The 22,863-nt window shown below is 44.5% G+C and overlaps 2 protein-coding genes across 5 annotated transcripts in view; one reads left to right on the forward strand and one right to left on the reverse strand.

Moving 5' to 3' along the window:
• LOC119164200 (retinol dehydrogenase 7) overlaps positions 1-7,667 on the forward strand; it is a 26,802-nt gene extending 19,135 nt beyond the window's left edge. For all 4 annotated transcript variants that reach the window (XM_037416334.2, XM_075871205.1, XM_075871204.1 and 1 more), the window contains 3 exons: positions 1,840-2,022; positions 4,092-4,224; positions 5,961-7,667. In XM_037416334.2, coding sequence (XP_037272231.2) covers positions 1,840-2,022; positions 4,092-4,224; positions 5,961-6,294 — 650 coding nt within the window. In that variant the 3' untranslated portion in view covers positions 6,295-7,667. The remainder of the gene's footprint in view (positions 1-1,839; positions 2,023-4,091; positions 4,225-5,960) is intronic.
• Positions 6,763-22,836, reverse strand: LOC142768837 (retinol dehydrogenase 7-like). Its single transcript, XM_075871206.1, has 5 exons — positions 22,248-22,836; positions 19,722-19,928; positions 15,208-15,390; positions 9,223-9,355; positions 6,763-7,790 (listed from the first exon to the last, which is right to left on the reverse strand). Exons 1-5 carry the CDS (start codon positions 22,450-22,452, stop codon positions 7,457-7,459), a joined length of 1,062 nt encoding a protein of 353 aa, XP_075727321.1. The 5' UTR covers positions 22,453-22,836; the 3' UTR covers positions 6,763-7,456.
• Between the last annotated feature and the right edge of the window lie 27 nt (positions 22,837-22,863).

Genomic DNA, 22,863 nt, shown 5'->3' on the forward strand with positions numbered 1-22,863 from the left:
ACGCAGCGCGCTGTGCGTCTAGAGGTCGTACGATCGACTCCCGGTGATGGAACTGTTGCTTCTACTTTTTTCTTTGCCATCTCTTACTGTTTATTTGACGTATAATAATAATAATAATAATAATAATAATAATAATAATAATAATAATAATAATAATAATAATAATAATAATAATAATAATAATAATAATAATAATAATAATAATAATAATAATAATAATAATAATGTTTATTTTTCATCACTAGTTTGATGAAGGACAGCCGCAGGTAAAAGCTGCTCTCCAAAAGAGGCAGCTTGACAAAGGACCAAAGCCACCTTTTAGCACGACAGCAGTGGTAAACAATCAGCGATGTGAAGTCAACAACAATAACAACAACACCAAATAGATAAATAAATAAAATATCCATGACGAAAATACGTCAACGAGCTCGTTACTTTTGCCGTACCCCTGCTGAGATTTGTCTCGAGGAGCGAGTAAGCGGGCAAAACGACTTCGCAGCCAGGCGATGCATCTAGATTCGAAGCATCTAGATGCATCGTAATCTAGATGCGAAGCAGCTTATCGCAGAGCTCTATTCGGTGTGCGAAACCACCCTTACTGTGCACGCGCAACAGCCGGCCCAAACACTAGCAGAATGCTCTCGTGCGATAACGCGTTCCGGCCTATCTAAGGGGCTGGATAAGACACTGTGGCCTCTCCCTCTTACACTCTCTCAGAAATCATGTGATGATGTCGGGGAACAAGGTTCTGCAGACGTGAGATGAACCAACGCGTTGTGTCCTAGTCAGATCGCGCTTGCGCACGCTAGCGCGTTCGGGCCGGCATAAGTGGTCCTGTAAGAGACTGTCGCATCTCCCCTTCACTCTCTCAGTAATCACGTGGTGGCGTCGGACAACGACATTCTGCAGACGCGCGATAAACGCACGTGCTCGTGCGTCACATGGCGATGAACCCGCGTGACGTGGTTCAACAATTGTTTGGGACGAGTGGCACCAATAAAAACTGCAGTGAATTTTTAGCAAGGTTGGATAGTATGAGTGAGATGGAAGCTTTGGCTAAGGTTGCCACATCGCAGTGTGTTAGGGCCTCCAAAAACTGCACTTCTGTTGAAAACACGCCGAAAGAGAAGAAGTGCATGTAGCAACGACGGGTGGCTGGAGCTGATCACGGAGGCCACAGTCTTGATGCATTAACTTTATCGCTCCCAGAGCCTGACGACATCCCTCCCTCCAAGATCACTGTGAGATCCCGCCGCGGTGGTCTAGTGGCTAAGGTACTCGGCTTCTGACCCGCAGGTCGTGGGTTCGAATCCCGGCTGCGGCGGCTGCATTTCCGGTCGAGGCGGAAATGTTGTAGGCCCGTGTGCTCAGATTTGGGTGCACGTTAAAGAACCCCAGGTGGTCTAAATTTCCGGAGCCCCCCACTACGGCGTCTCTCATAATCATATGATGACTTTGGGACGTTAAACCCCACAAATCAATCAAGATCACTGTGAGATGAAAGTGTGAGATAAAAAAAAAAACATGTGCTTGTCAAGCCTAAACCAAGTGTGCGATCCATGGCGCAGTTGATAGCGTGGCCGCCATCCGTCGTGACGCACCGAGAAGTCACGCGTTTGACTGCCATTGACGGAACGCCCTTTTCCTTGCCTCTGAGCGTGTGCATTTTTTCGAGGTCATTAGCCTGACGGTTATACATCACTAAAGTCGTGGTGGACGCTGGCATACAACACCTTAGTGCTAATAATATCATGTCGAAAAGTGTATTAGGTGGGATTGCACCAACGTGGTGCGCGGTGTAGAGAGGGTTGCTTAGACGATCTTACACATTTCTCGCAGAGCTCTGGGCTGTGGTGTGCAACGCGGCCATAATGAATAACGGCCTTGTTGAGTGGTTGACGATGGCAAGCATCACTCGAATCTTCGACGTCAACGTCTTCGGCGTGGTCAGGGTGGTGAAGAGGTTCCTGCCCATGCTTAAAGAAACCCATGGACGAGCCGTCATTGTCACCAGCAACCTTTGTGAGTGTTTCACGGATGTGAGAGTTCTTCGGTTGCAACTTATTAAGAAGTTAGCTTGTAGTAAACTACAACATAAGAGTGAATACGAGCACTGCTGTTGGCTTGTACAATGAGTTCATGTTAGCTGGTTTCCGTTCATACCACATTAGCTTCCTTGCTGCTAAAGTGAACACCATGCATAATAAAAAAATAAAAGGACACTAAAGAGAAACAATGAATTGGTTTATATCGATAAATGGTATTTTCCACACGCGAATGCAATTGATTTCGCCATTACAGACTTAGGCATAAGCGGAGAAAATGAAGGCGAAAGCGTCGCCTTTAAATTCACAACTGAAAACTTAACGCTTGACGTCATGGATTTCAAAGTGTATTTTTTGCATCTTGTCGACATTGCCTCAACGAAATTTCAGGACGCTTGATATGTTTGGCGTATAGCCTTAGAAGGGTACAATGTAGTTTATTTTTATCAATTAGGAACAACAAACGTCACAGCAGCTGCCGTCAAGCTCTATGACGTCACCGCGATGATATTTAATTTCGCGAGGACGTCAACACCCACCCTTTTTATTGCACATTTTCCCGCTTAGCATCGTCTCGTGGCTGGCATTGTGACGGTAATATGAAAGAGCAATTTACTGATTCCAGATGACTTTTTTTTTATTTAGTGAGCCTTTAAGGGGACGATCCTGCAATCAATATTATGCAGCACTTCCGAAGTGTCTTCAGGCGGCTCTATTATGTTGCTGAAAAAACATGTGGATGTTTTGAAAGAAAGTAGTCAAACTTATTAAAATACGATGATTCATACTTTTAGTGAATTTATTTTTTCATTGAAAAAAAAACAAACAAAAAAGCGTGGGCGTCCATTAGGGAATAAGTAACATTGCATTTTTAAATGCAATAATAACACCCGTGAAGTTAAGTATAGATGCCTTTTCTAATCATCCCCAGCTTATGGCTCTCCCATAGTAGACCGTGTGTAGTGCTATAAAGCATTCACAATTTATTCTAAACGCCATCGTCGAGCACCAATGTAGTCACCACGCATTCACATCCGATGAAATGCAGTGCCATCACATTTTACGGGTGGAGCTCCTTAAGGCATGGGTCGGTCTCCACCTCTATGTATGTATGTATGTATGTATGTATGTATGTATGTATGTATGTATGTATGTATGTATGTATGTATGTATGTATGTATGTATGTATGTATGTATGTATGTATGTATGTATGTATGTATGTATGTATGTATGTATGTATGTATGTATGTATGTATGTATGTATGTATGTATGTATGTATGTATGTATGTATGTATGTATGTATGTATGTATGTATGTAGTAACCACCTCACAACATATCCATGGAGGGAATTACGACGAGTGGGGCGAAGCTACGGAGGGAAGCTTGGTCTGTCCGTCAGTCCATCCGTCCATCCGTACGTCCGTACGTCCGTACGTCCGTCTGTCTGTCTGTCTGTCTGTCTGTCTGTCTGTCTGTCTGAAGCATAGACGGAAGGATGCACGGACGGACGCATGGACGGACAAATGTACGCACGAACGGACAAATGTACAGACGCACAGATGAACGCACAAGTGTGCGGATGGACGAACAAACAGCCGGGCGTACGGACGGACGCATGGATGGACGGAAGCGCGGACGGACTGATGGACGCTTCGCGCCGCTCATCATCATTCACTCCGTGGATATGCTGTAATTTTTTTACGATGCCATTTCACATTACATACCAGCAAATATCATTTCCACGCTCAATTCGTATTTGGTGTGCGCTAGTTGTGTGCTTCTTGCGAGCTTCAATTTTGAGCAGGCCGAATATCTCTCTGAGAAATGGCGCATTTTTCGCAAGTGGTCATTATTACGTAACGAGCTGCGGCAAACAATTTATGTGCCGTACGAATAAGTATTCATGTTATTCCTTGCTGCGTCACAGTATCAGGACACTAGACAAAAAAAAAGCCGGCTGAACGTCAGTTTTTTTTATTAAGATACGCATAATGCGTGCAAAACATAAGCACTAAATCTTTTTATATGCTTTCAAATTTTCAGCCCACTTCACTTTACCATTTACTACACCATACGCAATGACTAAGCACGCGGTTCAGTCTTTGGTCGATGGTTTGAGAAGAGAGTGCCACGGCAAGGGAGTCGACATTGTAGCAGTCGAGCCACTGACGTACAGGTAAGTAGAGATATCTGTTAACTGAAAGCGCATACGCCACTCTCGTTACAAAACAAAATTACGCTGTCCATCTCCAGCCTAATTATGCTTTTTGAAACTTTGAATGCGTGTCATTACCACAATATATCGAGAAATACTGTGTGCATCGATTACTTTGCAAGGCGGATATCACGTGTTCATTTCTCATTGCAAAGCATGTAATTCCTGATAATGCCGGTATTTTTGTCACTCTTGCCATTCATGCACGCTCTACTGCAGGGTTTATGGGGAACCCGCAGTGCGTCAAAAACGTTACCCCTAGGCTGCTTGTCAGCATTGATGCCTGGAACGACTTCCGAGTGTAGGTCGCATCCACTCACAGTATCTGAATTAGAGTTCAGATTGTTTACAGGTAATCACGATGTGTTGAGCACATAGACATAAGGCAGAACATGCATTGTACCCTTCCACACGACAAGCAACACAATGAATAATAAAATTCGGCAGATATTTCACGTATCTTGGGAATCGATGTTGTGCGAAGTATGCGGAGGGAAGGTGACTATGTAGTAGTTTTTTATTGAGTGACGCATCATGAATTGATGCTAAATATATGCAAAATTGTTGTACACATACACATATGTTGGACAGTTGCGGGTGCTTACCTAAGCAGTTGTTTGAATTTGCGCAACGATGCCAACAGGAACATGAGTATCAGAAACATCAAAAGCGATAAGCTGATATGAAGCACTGGTGCTCGCGAAGAGGTAGCCCTTGGCACTGCTACATAAACGTACTTCAGAATATATAACCTAACTACAACTGACGTTAGCTCGACGTGAAGGCTGTGGGATAGGAGTACATATGTAGTATTTTTTCGGATACCACCCACCCCCCTCCCACCACTGCAAACACAATGGACGCTTCACAAACATTAAGACCTATTAAAGAAGTAGTTCCGAGACGCGGCCTGGCTTTGTGGTAGAATACTTGATTGCCACGCAGAATGCTTACTGAGACCACAATATTTATTGTATGCGTTCGTTGGGTCAACGTTGCCGATGTCGGCTTTTTCTTAACGCTAACTTGTTAAAGTTTCCCGCGTGTGTTGTCGTCGTTCTTGGGTAGATACTAAGTTTTAAACACCTCTGGCCCATACCCGCATAGCAGTGGCATATATCCGCACACCTGTGACACACACCCACTCGCAGATAAGTGCCACTGTTTAGCGGGAAGTGCTTAACGACGTACGCGACGGGATTGTGACATTCAAGTCTTGACTGGCACGTCATATTCGTCCAACTATCTTACGCTCCCATAACAATTTTGGTAAACTCCAAGTTTAGGGGGTGATCTCGACAGCACCCAGTCGTAAGCGGCTAGATAGATAGGTGGATAGTTACGCAAATAGAAGCCAAAAGTGCTTGCAGCACGCTAAGAAATGCTTCGCATTTAAAAAAATACACATAAAACACTGCATCTAGTTTTGCCTACGGGAAAGCAGGCAGCAACAACAGTAAGGTACGGCGTCTTTGCCCAGACACTAAAACACTAAAAGGAAGCCGATTAGAACATTCAATGAGTTTGCAAAAGTTCGCGATCTTGAACTGGATCGTAGAAGAAATAGAGTGTAGAGTAGAAGGAGGGAACACACAGACTGGTACTCCATCTTTTCTTGTACTAACATCGTTGCAATGCAGTTCAAGATGGCCGAGGTATAAGGTAAGAAGAGCGTAATTGCGTCGTCTGCTTCGCAGGTCTAAGGTTACGGACGCCGTAGGCTGCCTCAGCGCCGTCGAGAAGGAATTCAAGAGCCAGCCCGCCGAAGTTACGGCCGGCTTCAACGCTCAAGAACTGCACGATTGGACACGCTCAATGAAGGCCCTATACGACTGGAGGATCAAGGACGACATTGAAGACATGGTCGACCAAATGGTCCTGGCTGTCAGGGAGACGGATCCCAAGACTCGATACACAACAATGGCCATCTTCGACTACGCTTGGGTGACGTGCCTCAGGATGCTACCAGACGAGGCAGTGGATCTTATTTTACTGTGGTCGAGACGACTGGCGCTGTGGAGGAAAAAGTGAGCGCGCCAACATTTTAGGTCTGCTACGGCAGATATCACAGGGTGTCGTCTATTGGGGGCGCTTGCGTCGACATACTGAACAATCTTGAGGAACTGATCATTTTGATGAGTGTGTCCTCTGGACAGATGGAACTCCTCGGTATAGCTGAAGTTCTAAAGTTGTTTTCGCACAATCTGCCACCTCGAGTTCATGGCTTCAACGATACAACTTGTTGACATTGCCTGCTCATGCGAAGCAAATGCGGGCTAAACTAACGCATATGTCTGCGAATTTTCGTCGTCGAACGAGAAAGGCGCTGCAGAGAATTACGGAAGTTCTCAAGATGTCAACTTTCACTACGTATTGTGAGCAGTCTTTGGAGGTATCATGCGAAGAGAGTGTATTTAAGGTCAAATAAGCATGGTGCATACCTGATGACACATACTCTTCGTCCCAAGCTTCCATGAAAATTGTGCTCGGATTCACACATATTTGCCGTAAATATGTATTCGAAAGCTATGAGTTATGAAACACACATTCACGGTATACAGCACTGTGTATCTACTGCGTGCCTCTCCCCGTCCTCCTCAGTGTCGGTGAAGCTCACTTTCTTAAACCAACAAGCTCACGTGGACTCTCTGCTGGAATTATGAGAATATTAATATAAAGTACTCCTGAACTAATTTTTAGGTGCACGTTGAAGAATTTCCCAGCGTCCAACGTAATTGAACGTTGACCCACGCTGACCCCTCAGTAAGTATGTTTTAGCTGTAGTTAGAGGCGGTCAATAAGCCCCTAAATTGGAATTACTAAGCTCATAATAGCAAAAATCTGACGTGGAAGTTTTGATGCGCAAGAATGATCACATTGTCAGAATTTCTGTGTCAGTTTAAAAGCCACGTACTTCTACACTACTGTTTCAGTGTCAAGCCATTCTCCTTGAGTTGTTAATTCATCATAAACTGGCCCGTTACGTACGAGGTCCGCAAGTGAAGTAAAAAAAAAAAAACAGACGCAACTGTTTGTATAAGATTGCTGCTCCATCTTTTGTCCTCTTCTGTTTCTGAGCTACACTACGAGCCAGTTTTTCTTGCCACGGATTTGCCGAAGCTCGCCTGCAGATTGTGTCCGGGCCCACTTTGATGGGAAATGTGCTCCTCAAGTTTACCCCCGACTTGTGCTTTCACTTCACCATAAGCTGAAACTTTCGCGTGAATGCAGATAGCGAATCACTGACGTCATGGGGGAGAGTGGTCTCGAAGAAGATGTAAGGTGTGTCTCGGCCAACCGGGGATCGATACAAGTCCTTCGGATAAGTTTCTCGGACGGCCTTCTCGATGACGTCGACGCCTTCTTCGGGGTCTTCTCTAATAAAAGCATCGAAGGCTCTCTGATTTGTCTCTGTCCAGTCCTCAATGTCCTGGTCACTGTAGTCGGCAACTGCCTCCGGATCCTGTTGCTTGAAGTCCCGCATAACCGTGTCCATGGGAGTCGAGTCAGTTTTAAAGATGGCCGTGCTAGAAACGAGTAAGAAAACAGCAACGTAATGAATGAATGCCCTTTTGAGACGCTGTTTGAGAACAAAAAAGAAACCCATTTTTCTCATAAGTACGGTCCAAAGATTGGAAAATTACTACTAGAAAGTAATTAAATTGCAAGTCACAGCTTATACCGGGGGATCATTTTACTGCAGCTTTTGAAATGAAACAATACTTGAAAATTATTTTTGCGTAAGTTTGGCATTCACGCACTAACTCTTCGTGCACTTGATTCGAAGTACATATACACTGAAACGCATACAACGTACATATACAGAGCAAAGTATAAACAAGCAATGCAAAGCACATATACATTTCAGATACCTCCGTCCAACTTTCCATGCTTGGGATGTGAAACGGAGATTAGCTTGTCTCTTACGTTTCCTTTCTTTGTTGGTCAGCCTTATAAGGCACACGTGAAGTGCACATGCTATAACTTAGCCAAAAGTAATAAGTGATTATCTCGCAAGTAACACGCTTGAAGTAATTTTTTTCTTTACTTCTTAAAAGGAAAATAATTCAATTGCAGTAGTTTGTGTAATTTGATTGCTCCCGGGTATGTTGCTGTTCATTACTTCATAATGTTGATTTCTTGGATTGAAGTACCCCAGGTACTGAGATAAGGGAACGCATTTAGTGATGCGTCTAACATAGGAAGGCAAGTATACCTGGGCTACCTTTTTCTTCCATCCTACGGTACTTGCTTGTTGCTTATTTACATGTTCTGTAACCTTTGCACTTGTCATCTTTTATTGTAGTGTTACACCTTACGCAATACATCTAGCAGCCTATTACAGAAGCATCATGTGCTGGGCTTGTTGGTACGTAGTTTTAAATAACAATGACACTTTGTCTTGCAGTACGCGTACAAGCATACGCTTTTCCAGCGTGTATGCTCGTGCGAATCATTCCGCTATTGTATGCGTCCTGCAAAGCTGGGTGTTGCTCTCCTTTAAAACTCGAGGCCGGTAGAATATATTTAAATAAATTGTTTCTATGCTAAATAACACTCTCGCATTGTTAAATCGGGCCTTATATCGTATATAAATCGCACTATAGGAACATGCTCGTTTCGTCACGTGATCCTGGAACACGAAAAGCTCCCCACTTTTGCAAGCTCACAAACACTTTTGTGAACATTACATATTTCATTCAACTGGTCTAAGGGCAATCATGACACCTGTTTTTATCTCCTCGTTCTAACAAGCACTGATTTACTCGAAAGGATATTATTTCATCAGTTTAATTTATTTATGTGCTTAATGAATATTAAATTGAAGTGGATAAGGAAGCCCAATTCTGCACTACGCTGTTCCAATGACAAGCTGCAAAGGACATGTTATTGAACAGAAGTGCCTAGCTCATCTGGTTCCAGAAACGTTGTATACGGCTTCACTTTCACTGAACGTACCGGTAAGCCGAAGGCTCGACTGTGACGAAGTCAACGCCCTTGCCGCGACATTCCCGGCGCAGACCATCCATCATGGAGACGACGGCGTGCTTGGACATGCAGTACGGCACACTCATGGAGACTGTAAAATGACCTGAAATTGACCACGGAAGTAAGCACTCTAAGATGTTGGGCTCAGCTAGTAAAAAACCGGCATTCAATGTATTCAAGCAATATGTGTGTGCCCCTTAACACAGTAATAAAGGGACAAAAAAATGAAAGAATGATTTTTCTAGATTGACGAACTGAGCTCTGAGCGCTTCAATGCTATACGCTGCATTGGCATTAGTGAAGGAAATCAGTGTGGATGTTTCGTTTTTTAAAGTTTGCTGGACGTCGTGACGTCAGAAAATTCAAAATGTATTTTTCGTATTTTCGCGACATTGGCCCGATGAAGTTTCCTAAAACGCTCTATGCTAGGTTTGGGGCACAAAAATATATTTGTGTACTATATTTTTATCCATTGGCAGCGACGAAAAACCAAATAGACGCCTTCAAAATCTATAACCTTCCCTAAAAAAACAGACTGGACTAGTTCGTTTGTCACGTTCATTGAAGCCCTAGCGCTGAAAGGCAGGGAACGCAGAAGGTTTTAGAACAGTCTAGAGTGCTATGAAGGTTGTTCCAAGCTTGGCCGATGCCACCTAGATAATTTCAGGGCTGCTCACTGTCTCTGCGGCGGGCTCTGACGTCACTCCGTTTAGACCGGTGTGTTTTGCTGCAGAGACGTGCCTACACCTGCTGTCGTCGCTCAACAGACGTGAGTTGCCAAGCTTGACGAGCGTTTTCGTGGAGTGCTCGTGTACTTGTTGGCATCTGTATGGCTGCGAATCCGAATGGTGGGGCGTTGCTGGGAGGCGGATGGTCGCGGCAAAGGGACCGAAGTTACGAGCGTTTTTCTTTATCTAAGGACGACCGAAAAACGACATGGGAGCGTGTCGTTCGTCAAGCTGACGTCGACATCTGTTTTCTTCGTGACCCGAACGTAACGGGTGTCCGTGCTACATATTTGTAAGTCGTTCCAATGGCACCATCTCTAGCATGTCCCGTTCTTGCTCTAAAGTAAAGGTATCATGTGTGTTTCTCATTTGTCAGCGTAAGCCCTGAAATTAAAATAATAAACATGCGTGGTGATCAGTTTTTAGAACAGGCGTTTTTCCTTCAGTGTCGGTAAGCATTTCCTATTGAATATTAGCACGGTGGACTTCTTCTATTACGTCTGTTTACTTGGTTGAGAAAAATTGAAGGAATGCTATTGCTTAGTGCATCGGTTTCGTGCATAGGATTTTCTAGCCGGTGTTCTAACCACTTCATTGTGGTATCATTATTTTGCGACAGTCTTGCCTGCACCTTATCCTAATAGGTATCCTTGAAATTTAAATGCGTGCAGAGACTTACGGTAAAGCGCTTTCCTAAATGGTTTTGAGGTGTGTGAGCTCTACCTCGAGCTAGAACATTTACCGATAACTACCAAATATACCGATCCAGGAACTGGCAGTGCAGTAAAAGCACCCACGGTGGCTACAGAGTTTAATATAGACCCATTACCAACAATTTTCTCGGGCTTAAGTTATAGGAGTGATTACGCACCACTGCGAGAGGGGCCAGAGCAATAGAGAAACGCCGCTCCTTGTGTCACAAAAGATGTTTGGGAAACGAAAGATCTTGTTTTCTATTACAGTCATCATCACCCTGATATTGCGCTGAATAACACACTTGTGGCAACAGCACGCACTCTCCTCAATACCTACGTGTGTATGAAGACATTCAATCGGAAGAGTACAAAGAAAACTGCAGGAACTTTGCAAATGATTAGAAACAGTTTCTCTGTGTGTTCTAAATAGTGCGTGCGTGCGCGCGCGCGCGCGTGTGTGTGTGTGTGTGTGTGTGTGTGCGCGCTTTCGTGTGTGTGTGCGTTTGTGTGTGTGCTTGCTTGTGTGCGTTTGTGTGTAAGTAAAGAATGAATAAAGTTTACCTTATCTATTTAGTCACTTTGGTGGTCCATAAAACTTCGCTCTTATAGATCTACCACACTTTCAATAGCGCACCTTCTTTGACGTTTTCGTCAAAGAAGGTATGCATCTGGAAAGGTGCGCTTTGAGGTTTTCATTAAATAAATGGCTCACTGATAAATCTATAAACACTTTCAAGCGCAATACGTCTCTTAAAATAGCGCCTTTTCTGACACAAAAGGCAAAATAAAGATTTCAAACATGTAAAACTCATCTTGGTAGGAAGCGCAGCCACTATTACACAGAACACACAACACAAGCGCTTGTGTTGTGTGTTCTGTGTAATAGTGGCTGTGCTTCCTACCAAGATGGATTCATACCAACTGGCTCGATGAAATTGTTTATTAATGTAAAACTCACCGCGAACGCTTTATTTTTTTTATCGCGATATGATGGTGGCCATGTATTCAAGGCCTCCGCTACGCGCGTTCGCTACGGCAAAACGAACGACGTCACAGTGAGTGTGCAGGTCTGAAAATATTTTTCTAGGTGGCAGTGGCTTGGCGTAACTGGAGATTTTCAATCTATCAAATTTATCTATTAATCTATGAGCTATATCGCGCAGGGTATGCATACAGGCACGAAGAAAAATTTGTATCGTCACATGGCTACGATTTCTCGCATTTAGTTTCATCTTTACTCAGGACGCAGCACTCACAGCCGCGTTGCTGCCATGATACGAACACCACTGGTGATAACCTGTCCACATAGTTATCAGCAATACTTTATAAAACTGAAGTGGACTGCACTAGAGTGCCACGTGTGCACTCTTGTTGCCTTCGAAAGTAAAAATTTACACGCTGCAGGTAGAATAAGAGATCTTGTCCTAAAGAGGACAGACGTGCGTGGGAAGTGCGACGTTGAGTTGGCAAAAAGATAGCGCGAAAATCGCGCCGACGTCGCCACACTGTTGAAATGTCGACTGAGTGGTGGCGCCGACGTTTTCGTTACGTGGTCTTTCTTTGATAACCACCCCAAATGCCCCACGTGCATCTTTCACGTCATGATTATTCTGACGTTTTCGTACGTGGTGTTTTTTTGATAACCACCGTGGATGCCCCACGTGCATCTTTCACGCCATGATTATTCTGACGTTTTCGCACGCGGTGTTTCTTTGATAACCGCCGCAAATGCCACACATGTCTTTTTTACGCCACGATTATTCCGGCGGCCGTTTTTATCAACGCTGTTATGCGCTTCGCACTGTCCTCGTGCCACGAACGTCGTAGTGCGAGCTCTGAGCAGACTCGTCTGCCCGAGAAGACATCCTGCATGACACATATGAAAGTCTAATTTCAAGGATACATACCGAAGCAGCGGCAGGGCTTAGCTGTTCATTGTGTCTCTTACTCTGTAAACATCTTACGTTGACTAGACGTGCACTGCACGTGCAGTACCTGTAAGCTATATACTACTAGAGAAAATTATCATATCAACCGACAGATATGCATGAAAGAAACTAAGAGGCACTAAAACAAAGATGTGTAAGTGCCGTAACAGCTGTTGTGGCTTGGTTTAGTACCTGAGGTGCTCTGGACAACCTACAAACTGAACTACAGATCGTGTGGCTGCAGCGCCATGTAGTGAATAAGCCACAAGGCAGCGCTGAATGATATGCACAGCCACTCATGCGTGACGCGTGTTTCAACAGTGGCGCCGTGAAAGGTTGATAATTGATGCTATTTCAGTCATTGGCTTGTCGGCGATTAGACGTCCCTCACAGCGGCGTAGCCAGGACTGGCTCACCGAGCCCGTGCCACCCCCCTTCCCCTCAAAATTTTTTTTCCATCATGGCACACAGAGGGCGAAATGACCATTTTCTTGTACCGCCCCCCCTCGGATCAAGGAGGTTTCCTACAATACTTACTGGAGGCAACTTCTGGCTATGGTGTCTATGGGTACTTACAGGAGGCAACTTCTGGCTATAGTGTCAATGGGTGCTTTAACGCATGGCGCTTCAGCCAGCATGCGAATGATGATTAGTACACAAGTTTTCCTAGTCTTCGTTCTTTCGGCTGCATTTGGCTTTGTCTGGCCGGGAACCACTTGGTTGCAAGATGAAAACCAGGAAATGGTCAGAAGTTACCGTTTAACACATTAACCTTGTAGGCCCACCAATTCGAATTGGTTGACGAAGTTCCCCGTGAACCACGCCTCTATATAGAACAAACACAGAAAGACAAAGTTGAACGAAGCCACAAGTCCGTTCGAGCCGCAAGCTGCGAAGATTAGGCAAATTTGTGTACCCTACTATTCATCAATCCCATGGCGGCTGAACGAAGGCAGTGCCACATTTTCCTGCAGTTAATTTTACAAAGCTCTATCATTAAAGGGGTGCCATGGAAGTTAGGCAACTCCGCTAATCACCTCTGGTTCGCTGAAAACGAACAAGATAACCGTTATCCCAAGAAATTGCTGCGAAGCAACGGTGGCCACCCGATGACCTGGAGTACGCACAACGAAAGAATACTTGGGAATGGGAAAGGTAATGGTGGCTGCAAGAAGACCTTGAAGTAATAGAAGGCCTACGTGAAAGATTACGTGTACGTGCGTATATGACAGGTGCGCACGTTTGGTTTCGGCACGAGTGTCGGCTTCTGAAGTTTGGTAAACCCTGACATGTCTGCGACTGTCTCTGGTTTAATTGGAACCTCCAAGCGCTCAAAATAAACGTGTAAACAGCCTATCATCACTCAGCTAAACCCTAGCAAAGATCTACAAGCAACCTAGAAACAACCTGCATCAACTATGTAAGGGCTATAGACGACCTAGAAGCAACGAGATCATTCTTCAGAATAGCCCGGTCTGGCTGTTCCAAGCATTGCGGAGTTAAGTATATATAAGGTCGCAAGTTTTCTTTTTTTTTTTTTTGCGAAAACAACATGCAAAATTTCGTGCCATTTCTTCTGCCGCGGCTTTATGATAAAAGTGGGGCCACACAAAGTAAAAATTAAAGCGATCGTCTCACATTAAGAGCATCCAAAACATTCATTATGACTAGCGAGCGTATATTGCCGCACCGATTTGTCTTTTCCTATTTCTTGTTACCGTCCCATGGCGCTGTAGCTGCTACCTTGCGCAAAGTGCACCCGAATAACTGAAGACTGTCCAAGTAATCTTAGAACCTTCCGATAGGATTACATGGTGAACGCGAACATTGCAGTGAGTTCTGCACTCTAAAAAATATCGAGTAAAAAGGGTGTCTTTTTGTCCCACAACAATAATCGTCATCAGGCTTGCGTGCACCTCCTTTCTTGAAAACTCGGCACTGGCCACTTTCCTATCGAGAATGCAATGTAACCCTGATAATAGGCTTGTCGATCGTGACCGGAATGTACCGGGCGCGGGGCAATAGCGCAAGAGTGAAACGCAATATAGATGACGATTATTGTTGTGGGACAAAAAAGACACCGTTTTTACTCGCTCTTTCTTTAGAGTGTAGAACTTACGCGGCCACTAGCGATAACGCTGGGATCATCGGTGATACATGTACAAAAGCCAACGCGCTTGAGCGCTTCTCAGATTACGGATGGCCGACGTTGATTGATTGATTGATTGATTGATATGTGGGGGTTTAACGTCCCAAAACCACCATATGATTATGAGAGACGCCGTAGTGGAGGGCTCCGGAAATTTCGACCACCTGGGGTTCTTTAACGTGCACCCAAATCTGAGCACACGGGCCTACATTTCCGCCTCCAGGATGGCCGACGTTACATATATTGCTTGCAGAGCGAAGTTAAGTTTTCCGAGTGCACGTTCACCCGAATAAAAAGTTCACTTAGAAAAGCCGACTGCTGCCTTCGTGAACGTCGAGACACCGTGACAGTAGCACTCACCGGCGTGACAGACCGGGAACAAAGATGTCCCAGGAGACTGCGGAAAGAATGCTAATATGCGGTTCGTTGTTATGTATGCATAAAATTTCTCGTGCCTAAGGGACTCGCGATGGTGACAAGCCTGCCCTTGCTTTTCTTCAGTAGTGGCAGAAACTTCTTGGCGACTCGAAGCACGCCGAAGACGTTGACGTTGAAGACGTCGACGACCGTGTCCATCGTGAGCCACTCCAGAAGGCCGATGCTTCCGATCCCGGCGTTCGCAACAACCGCCCAAAGCTCTGCATCAAAAAAAAAGCCAAACAAAAATGGATATACCTCAGCGAGAACACAAGAAAGAAATCGTCGTTTATGTTTGCTGAGTACGGGGCGCGAACACATACCGCAGCGCCACCATACGGAGGCTTCCTTGTGAAGTGCAAGGTTGAATGGCACCACCAGCCTTTTCCTGCTCAGTCAGCAGCAGCTTTAGCGCTCCCCCCTTTTTTTGTTCTTATTCTTGCACCTCACTTCAAATAGATCAGTAAAGTAATGCTGCAGCTTCGTTACTGATAGTGTAAGATGCTAAATAAGAGCTTCGAAAAAGTCTTACGTTCCTCTAAGTGCCTTGCAAAACGGCTCTAGTTCCTCTGTTGCCTAAGATGACTCCTGGAAGGAAGAAAGAAGGACAGGGAGGAAGGGAGTCGTCTGCTATGTTCACCGATATGGAAGCCGCGGGGCCCAGTTTGCTGCTTTTGGTAAGGAAACATTTTGTATCAAATCGAAGCTAAACATCCAAGAGGATACTTGAGCAGTGAAACATATTTTTGATGAAAAAAAAAAATAAGTGCGACCGTGCAACTCAATTTGTAGTAAGTCTGCATGTAAAAGTGAGCTTCGGTTGACAGGATAAGTGTGCGCAAATGTTTGACGTGCATAGACTTCGTGAAGCATGACGCAAACGGTTTCATCGTTTTGTGAAAAGCAGCCCAGCTAGCCTAGAGGTAGCTGCATGCAGCCGTAACTAGTCTCGCATGACTGGAGGCAAACGCAAAAGAATTTTGCATGCACGGCTTCAGTCAGAGTTGTAGCTAGAAAACATTTCCCTTGTGCACACAATTCTCTGAGGCGCGACCTTAGTAATAATGTTTTGCTTTATGTTTCGCGAATTGCCGGCGGTTGTCCCACGGCGCAATTTCGATAGCTTTTTGTAGTGCCATAGAAATGAGTTTTTACAAAGCGGCCAATAACAATAAAAAAATCGGTCCTGGCCAAGTTCGATTGCGATAGTGTGCGCAGTCTACTGTCCTGTGTGAGCGCACTGTGCGATAACTGGGGGTATTTCTTTGCGCACTTGAATGAGCATGCTGCAAGGTCTAACATTGCCAATTTTGTGTCAGAGAAAATACCAGCGTTCAGCATTTATTAGTAAGCAGTATGACACTTCGCGGCTGCTTTTAGAAGGCGAATTATTGTTTGAAGCTGGTCACGTTTTCGCTTGCAGAGTAAAAAAAAAAAAAACCTTGAAAAAAGTAACGCTGGCTATCCGCTCGTTGTACGGTCTATCGGTAATCAAGGAATACCAAGGGCTGAAGTAGAGAGCCGGACGAATTATCGGGTGTGATCGGGAAAAAACTCGAGAATAACTAAAATGGACATCAAAGTTGAGGGGGGGGGGCAGAGAGTGGTGGTAGTTACGTTGGTAGGACTAGGGCAAACAACTCTCAGCAGCGATGCAAGCCGCACATGTCCGTTGTAAGAAGGGTTTCGTCGAAAGCGCTGAACAAACACGCTCAAGTTAATGGCCGTGATATAGACTGAGATAAGGGACGAGAACTACAAAAAGGGACGAGAACTGGACTACTCAGCTTTATCGTGAATCTGTGGCAAACCAGACAACAGCGCACACGCTTAGTCGTAATGACGGCAAATTCCCACACGCGTTAACGCGTTTCCTTCGTTATATTTTATGTACTATTTTAAGCACTATCGGCATCAAATGAAACGCCAGCGACGGAGCGCATGACCAAATCATTAGCAATGGTATAGTGCGCTCCGCTGTCCAGCCATCACCGCTGACAGGTGCACACGTCTGGTTCGACAAAACTTTGCTAGCGTTCTATTTCTCATTAGGTGCTGATAGGGGCCGGCGTGGGTGAGCCAAGCGCTTTTGGTAGTTCTTTTTATCTGGTTTTTGTGGCCTTCGTTTTGAATATTAGAACTAGAACAGAAGTAAAGATATCGGTCTTTGGGGAAATCGTGCGCAGCTGCCTAGTTGCATATGTGGAGCGGAGCTAGCTACGTTGATTACTGTAGAGTGCACAGTTTTCGCTTAGTGAAAAGTAAGCCCTTCTGTAACGCGAAATTTGCATATACTTTGATATATATATATATATATATATATATATATATATATATATATATATATATATATATATATATATATATATATATATATATATATATATATATATATATATTCAGCAGACGTTCATGCGCGATTGCACATACTTATATTTTTGCCCACACGCATTGGATGGAGCTCGATTGGTGGCACACCAGCGCCAATCAGGATCGCTTTCTTCAAGTACTGTGCATGCTGATATCTATTAGTGCACTCTAAAAGAATACTGGCACCCCTGCCATGGGCACTCAACACCCTTGTGTACCCTTCTCGCACCCTCCTCAACGGGTGTTAAAAAGTGAAGGACGTTCAAGGCACCCTTTGTAAGGATGTTTTTGTAACACCCTGCAATTTTACATGTACGCTATGTTCTACACTCTAAAAAATATCGAGTAAAAAGGGTGTCTTTTTGTCCCACAACAATCATCGTCATCAGGCTTGCGTGCGCTTCCTTTCTTGAAAACTCGGTGCTGGTCACTTTGCTATCGAGAATGCTACGTAACCCTGATAATGGGCATGTCGATCGTGACCGGAATGTACCGGGCGCGGGGCGATAGCGCAAGGAATGAACGCAATATAGATGACGATTATTGTTGTGGGACAAAAAGACACTCCAAAAAATACTCGCTCTTTTATTGGAGTGTAAGGGTGCATGGGAAAGCACCCTTTTTGGAAGGTGCTGAGTTAACACCCTTAAGGTGTTGCCCATAGAACAAGCCCATTGAAACCCTTATTGGTGTAAAACTATTACTGTGTACACGTTCTGTGAAGCTTGCGGCACGTGCTCCGCTGTTCATGTTTCATTCGACGTAGTTTGTACGCGTGCACTAGACTTTTCCGCGCTGTGCACACATGAAGGAAGAACAAAGTAACGCTGTTCAAAAGAAAAAAAATCCGTGAAATTGTGGTAAAAATATAATGCAATAGAACCGCCTGCTTCCCTTCACCAGAGCGAAGTGATGAGATCACGTGATTCAACCGTGCATGTCATAGCGATTGCAGCGCCCGCGTCTCCAGCGGTATTCCTCACACCCAATAGCTCCAAGATGTCGCTTAGCACTTCTAACATGACGTACAACTAAATCATCGCCTATCTTCATTGCCGGTGTCGTATTATAATTCCACCGTCTATTTCACAGTTCAGATGCATGGGCATTTTTGGCACTTTTTGTTTTATTGAAATATGCAGTGTCAGTTGTCGTCAATGTGTGTTTCTGTCACCTTCTCCAGCCGCACAATACAGTCATTGATGTAGGTCCACGACGATGACATACGGAGGAATTACTCGACAAAATTTGGTAACGGCCACAGCTCGTTGATATACACGAAGTTACCATATATTGCTGTTGCTTTATGGTTAGTCATAATTGTTTCTATTCTCATGAGGATTAGCAAATGAGTCTACCACAAGGTACCACTTGGTGTCCAAGCATCTTGAAATAATTTATCATCCTTGCTTATTTTGTGGTTGCCTTTAACCTGTGTATCTATAGTCTGCCCGTACACTCAGCATGCACCCACCACTACATATTACAACGTTTAGTGGGTCATCAACCACAAATGAGTCATTACTCACTCACACCAATCATTCCAGACCCACCACCACCCATCATCCTCAGGAATGATGGGTTGGAGTGAGTCTGGTGGGTGATGGGTCTGGTGGGATGGGTTGATGGGACCACCCATCAACGTCTGGAATGATGGGTGGTGGGTACCATCATTCCCACCATTGGGCACGTTTTGAATAGTTAGAAAAGCAAAATGACGTGGAGAATAACAAGACGGTTGTACGGTTTGCTACTCTGCAAGGGGAAAAAGAGCCGAAGAGCAAAACAAGAGAGAGAAAGAAAGGAATGAAATGCACATGTGATGATAAACACACGTCTAGTTTGCCAACGTGAACTGTTTGAAATGACTAAGGTGCACCAAGAGAGAAAGAGAGGAAACAAAGGCGAAAGGGAAGAAAGTTAACCAAGCTAAGCGGGGCTGGCTACCCTACACATGGGAGAATAATAGAAGAAAGAACAAGATCACTAAAGAAAGGACAATGAACAACAATTAGCCAAACACCAAGGTTTGCTCTCATATCCTGGATGTCATTGAAGTAAAGTACAAATGTCCCATAAATTTAAGATCAAACAGCTTATTCAAACACCTTATGAGATCAGTTGAAGATCAAACACCTTATGTTTGTTGTTCGGTGAAATTCAATACAGACACTTCACTTACCCCTTCGGCCTAGGTGCTTCTTTATCGTGATGAAGGCTTTGTCCACTTGTTCCTGCTTCGTCACATCTAACTCTAGAACGTTCACGTTCGAGAAGCCCTTTAGGTCACTGGCGCCCGGGCTGTTGAAATGGAGACAACTGGCAAATACCAGGAAGCCTTTGCGAGAGAGTCGCTTCACCAGTCGGTTACCGAATCCCGTATCACACCCTAAAAAGTTCAAATAGTAAAAAGGGACATTCTCTTAGCAAGTGAACGTGGACAAACGCTATTTTAAACGCATTATCTGAGAACTTGACACGGCATGTAAATGATGTCTTTGTTATTGAATCTTCTGCTAACATGAAGTAATGAAATGTTACGTTTAGTAAAAAAGAACTTCTCACTGCTACTGCGCCCAGTAGGGGATGGTTGTTATTACTTCGGAGGTACTTTTGGAGCACATCAACCGAATTCAGTCATTTGAAGTCTTCAAGCTCTATTGTTAAGCAATCTTAGGCAGTTTTACTTACGAGCTAACCCTCGCGTACTAGTAAGAATCTTACTAGAATAAATTAGCTACACGAAAAATAAACCTTACTGCACAGGACGTTGTAATGCACACGTATATAGTATGAAGACCGGGGATACACAAAGGAATTTCAAAGAAACTAGGTCTGGACTAATTACCAGTAAGCCAATGTTAATATCGCTACAACTTTCTGCTATACGAAATATTCAAGCTTTTGTTTAGACATCATGAAGTTATTTTAATTAGTTTGGCACAGTCCTCTCCTATGGATCCCAAATTCGAGTGACGAACACTAAATTACACTGCAAAAGCGTTAGCACTGGTTTAGTGCCTGAGACCTGCGTTGCAACAAAGCTGAGCCCATAAAGCGAAATGCTACTTGCTATTTGTATGAATGAAGGTATCATAAATGAGATAATCTAGTAGACCCCCTGACACTGGCGGCGCAACCAAATTTTAACATCTTCACGCAATTGATTCGAAATAATTCTGCGTACCACATTTGTACCGTAGCAAGCCATGCATTAAGACGAAATGTTTTGGTACGCCCACACACGACTTTGCATTTCGAATATCATGCAATAATGACTGGCACGTGAACAACTGTTATATGCAGAAAACACAATGTCGTTTCTTACACGCCATTTTACTTATAGGGCACATATTACCTTTCAAAACCAAGTTGCGTATTTCTATGTCTGTCCAGCTTGCAACATTTTCAGCTAGCGCGGATCAAACCAAACTCGTACCCTGGCATTGCCGCATCGTATGGCCAGATTGTGTGTTGTATATGCAAGCACATTGGCACATAAACAGGAAACTAGCCAGGTCGTATTACAAATAAAGTACGCTTGATAAAGTCAGCCATGGGGTGTCTACATACTGGCGTATTTTTGACAGGGAACCCGTTTGGCAAATAGGCTTTTGCGAGCCGATCGCAGAAAACTATCATCTTAACTCTGTGCACTCTACCAGAATACTATCATCACCATAAGCGAGTTTGCGCCACAGAAATTCAGTAAGTCCCACTGCTCAGCATTAGTCAACTAAAAATGGATGAGGCAATAGTCAGCCTTAGAAATGGCTGCGAAGTGACATCGGTGGGCCGAAGACTCCGAGCTCGTACAACGAGAAAAAACTGACCAGCGGAAAAGGCAGTGAATTGCCTTGTGGGCCATTGTTGGTTCACTTATTGTGTGATTTGTACCATTCATGTATGTATCTTGTGCACTTTTATTCTAATTATAATTGCATAAGTTAGAATGGCCGGTTTTGTCGTACAGATAACCACTTCCCTCGGTAATTTGTATTGAGGCACATGACAAATAAATAAATAAATATAGAGTAAGACTATAATTGGATGAGTTTGTTAAAAGAGCAGACGCTTTTTTGTTCTTGTGGGCAGCTGCGATGACTGCGGCACCTGGTGGAGCAAATCTAAACAACGCACTTCTTTCTACGTAGCCTGCGAGATCGGCTTCCACAGCACTCGAAACACTGAGGTAACTCCGAGAATAGATATAGCAGGCCACATGAACGCTCACGTGGTAGTAACGGTATACTGGAGACGAGCGCCACGGATTAAGGTATCCTCCAGATTTTCCCCGCTGCTCCAGACGTATTGCGTTAAAACTGAGATAGCGTGATGTCATATAGTCAAGAATAACTTGAAGCAGTGAAATTCTAAAATGTGAAATCATGCATTTTATATTCAGTTTCACTACACCAATTGCAGGGCGAAGACCTCTCTCATGTTGCGCCAATCATCCCGGTCCTGCACTTGTTGCGGTAACGCTGTACCCGCCAACTTCATAATGTCATCTGCCCACCTTGCTTTTTGTCTCCCACTCACCTTCTCTTGGAATCCAGCCCGTTATTTTTATGGACCAGCGGTTACCTTGCCTACGCGCTAGATGTCATGCCTACTTCTATGTCACAGATGGACACGGGGAGGGCAAGTAGCGCGTAAGCAAGTTCACCTTCGCATAACGCTCAGCCATTCAAATTTGTATACTCACCAGTTATGAGCACTGCCTTTCCTTCTCCACTGACCTCGGTCACGAAAACACGTGCCCACACAAACCTGGATAGCGCGTATGACAAGGTGACGGCAATCCACGTAGATCCGATGATCCTGGCAACGTCTTGGAAGGGTGTCATATAGTCCCGCAGTCTCCAGAATAGAAACAGGAAGGCGAAGAGCAAAACGAAAGACGTCCTCATTGCGACCGGAGACGGTTTACCCGAGGGAAATATTAATGTTCTTTGGCGCGGCTTTTAAACCGTCAATTAATCGCCAGGTGGGCATAGTGGAAGTTGTTTTGAGCGGGTGTGACGGGGAGACGAGAGCGAGCCATTTTTCGCTGGTTGTTCCAAGGGTGGGTACGCCACTGCACCGGACTTGGTAAACAACCGGGCATACAAGCCGGACAACGGGGCAAGCAGGATGGTATTCCTACAGGATAAGCTGCGAGGAGGGATTCATTTTCGCGACACTTAGATGAAGCGAACGAAGAGGCACCGTCAATGAATTTTGTTGAGAGTGAGGGAAGGAAACGAGGAGATATAAAACTGCGGATCGTAATGAAGGCGCAGGGGGGAAAAAGCGTTGAGGGGGTAGGATACGGCACGCGT

Source organism: Rhipicephalus microplus, chromosome 8, assembly GCF_043290135.1.
Source record: "Rhipicephalus microplus isolate Deutch F79 chromosome 8, USDA_Rmic, whole genome shotgun sequence".
Lineage (NCBI taxonomy): Eukaryota > Metazoa > Arthropoda > Arachnida > Ixodida > Ixodidae > Rhipicephalus > Rhipicephalus microplus.

Excerpts from the sequence above, each read along its gene's own strand:
- LOC142768837 (XM_075871206.1), bottom strand. The coding sequence starts at position 22,452 with ATGAGGACGTCTTTCGTTTTGCTCTTCGCCTTCCTGTTTCTATTCTGG. Across the intron at positions 15,391-19,721 it reads GAAGCACCTAGGCCGAAGGG|AGCTTTGGGCGGTTGTTGCG; the intron begins GTAAGTGAAGTG and ends TTTTTGATGCAG. Across the intron at positions 9,356-15,207 it reads CACCATCGCGAGTCCCTTAG|GTCATTTTACAGTCTCCATG; the intron begins GCACGAGAAATT and ends GGTCAATTTCAG.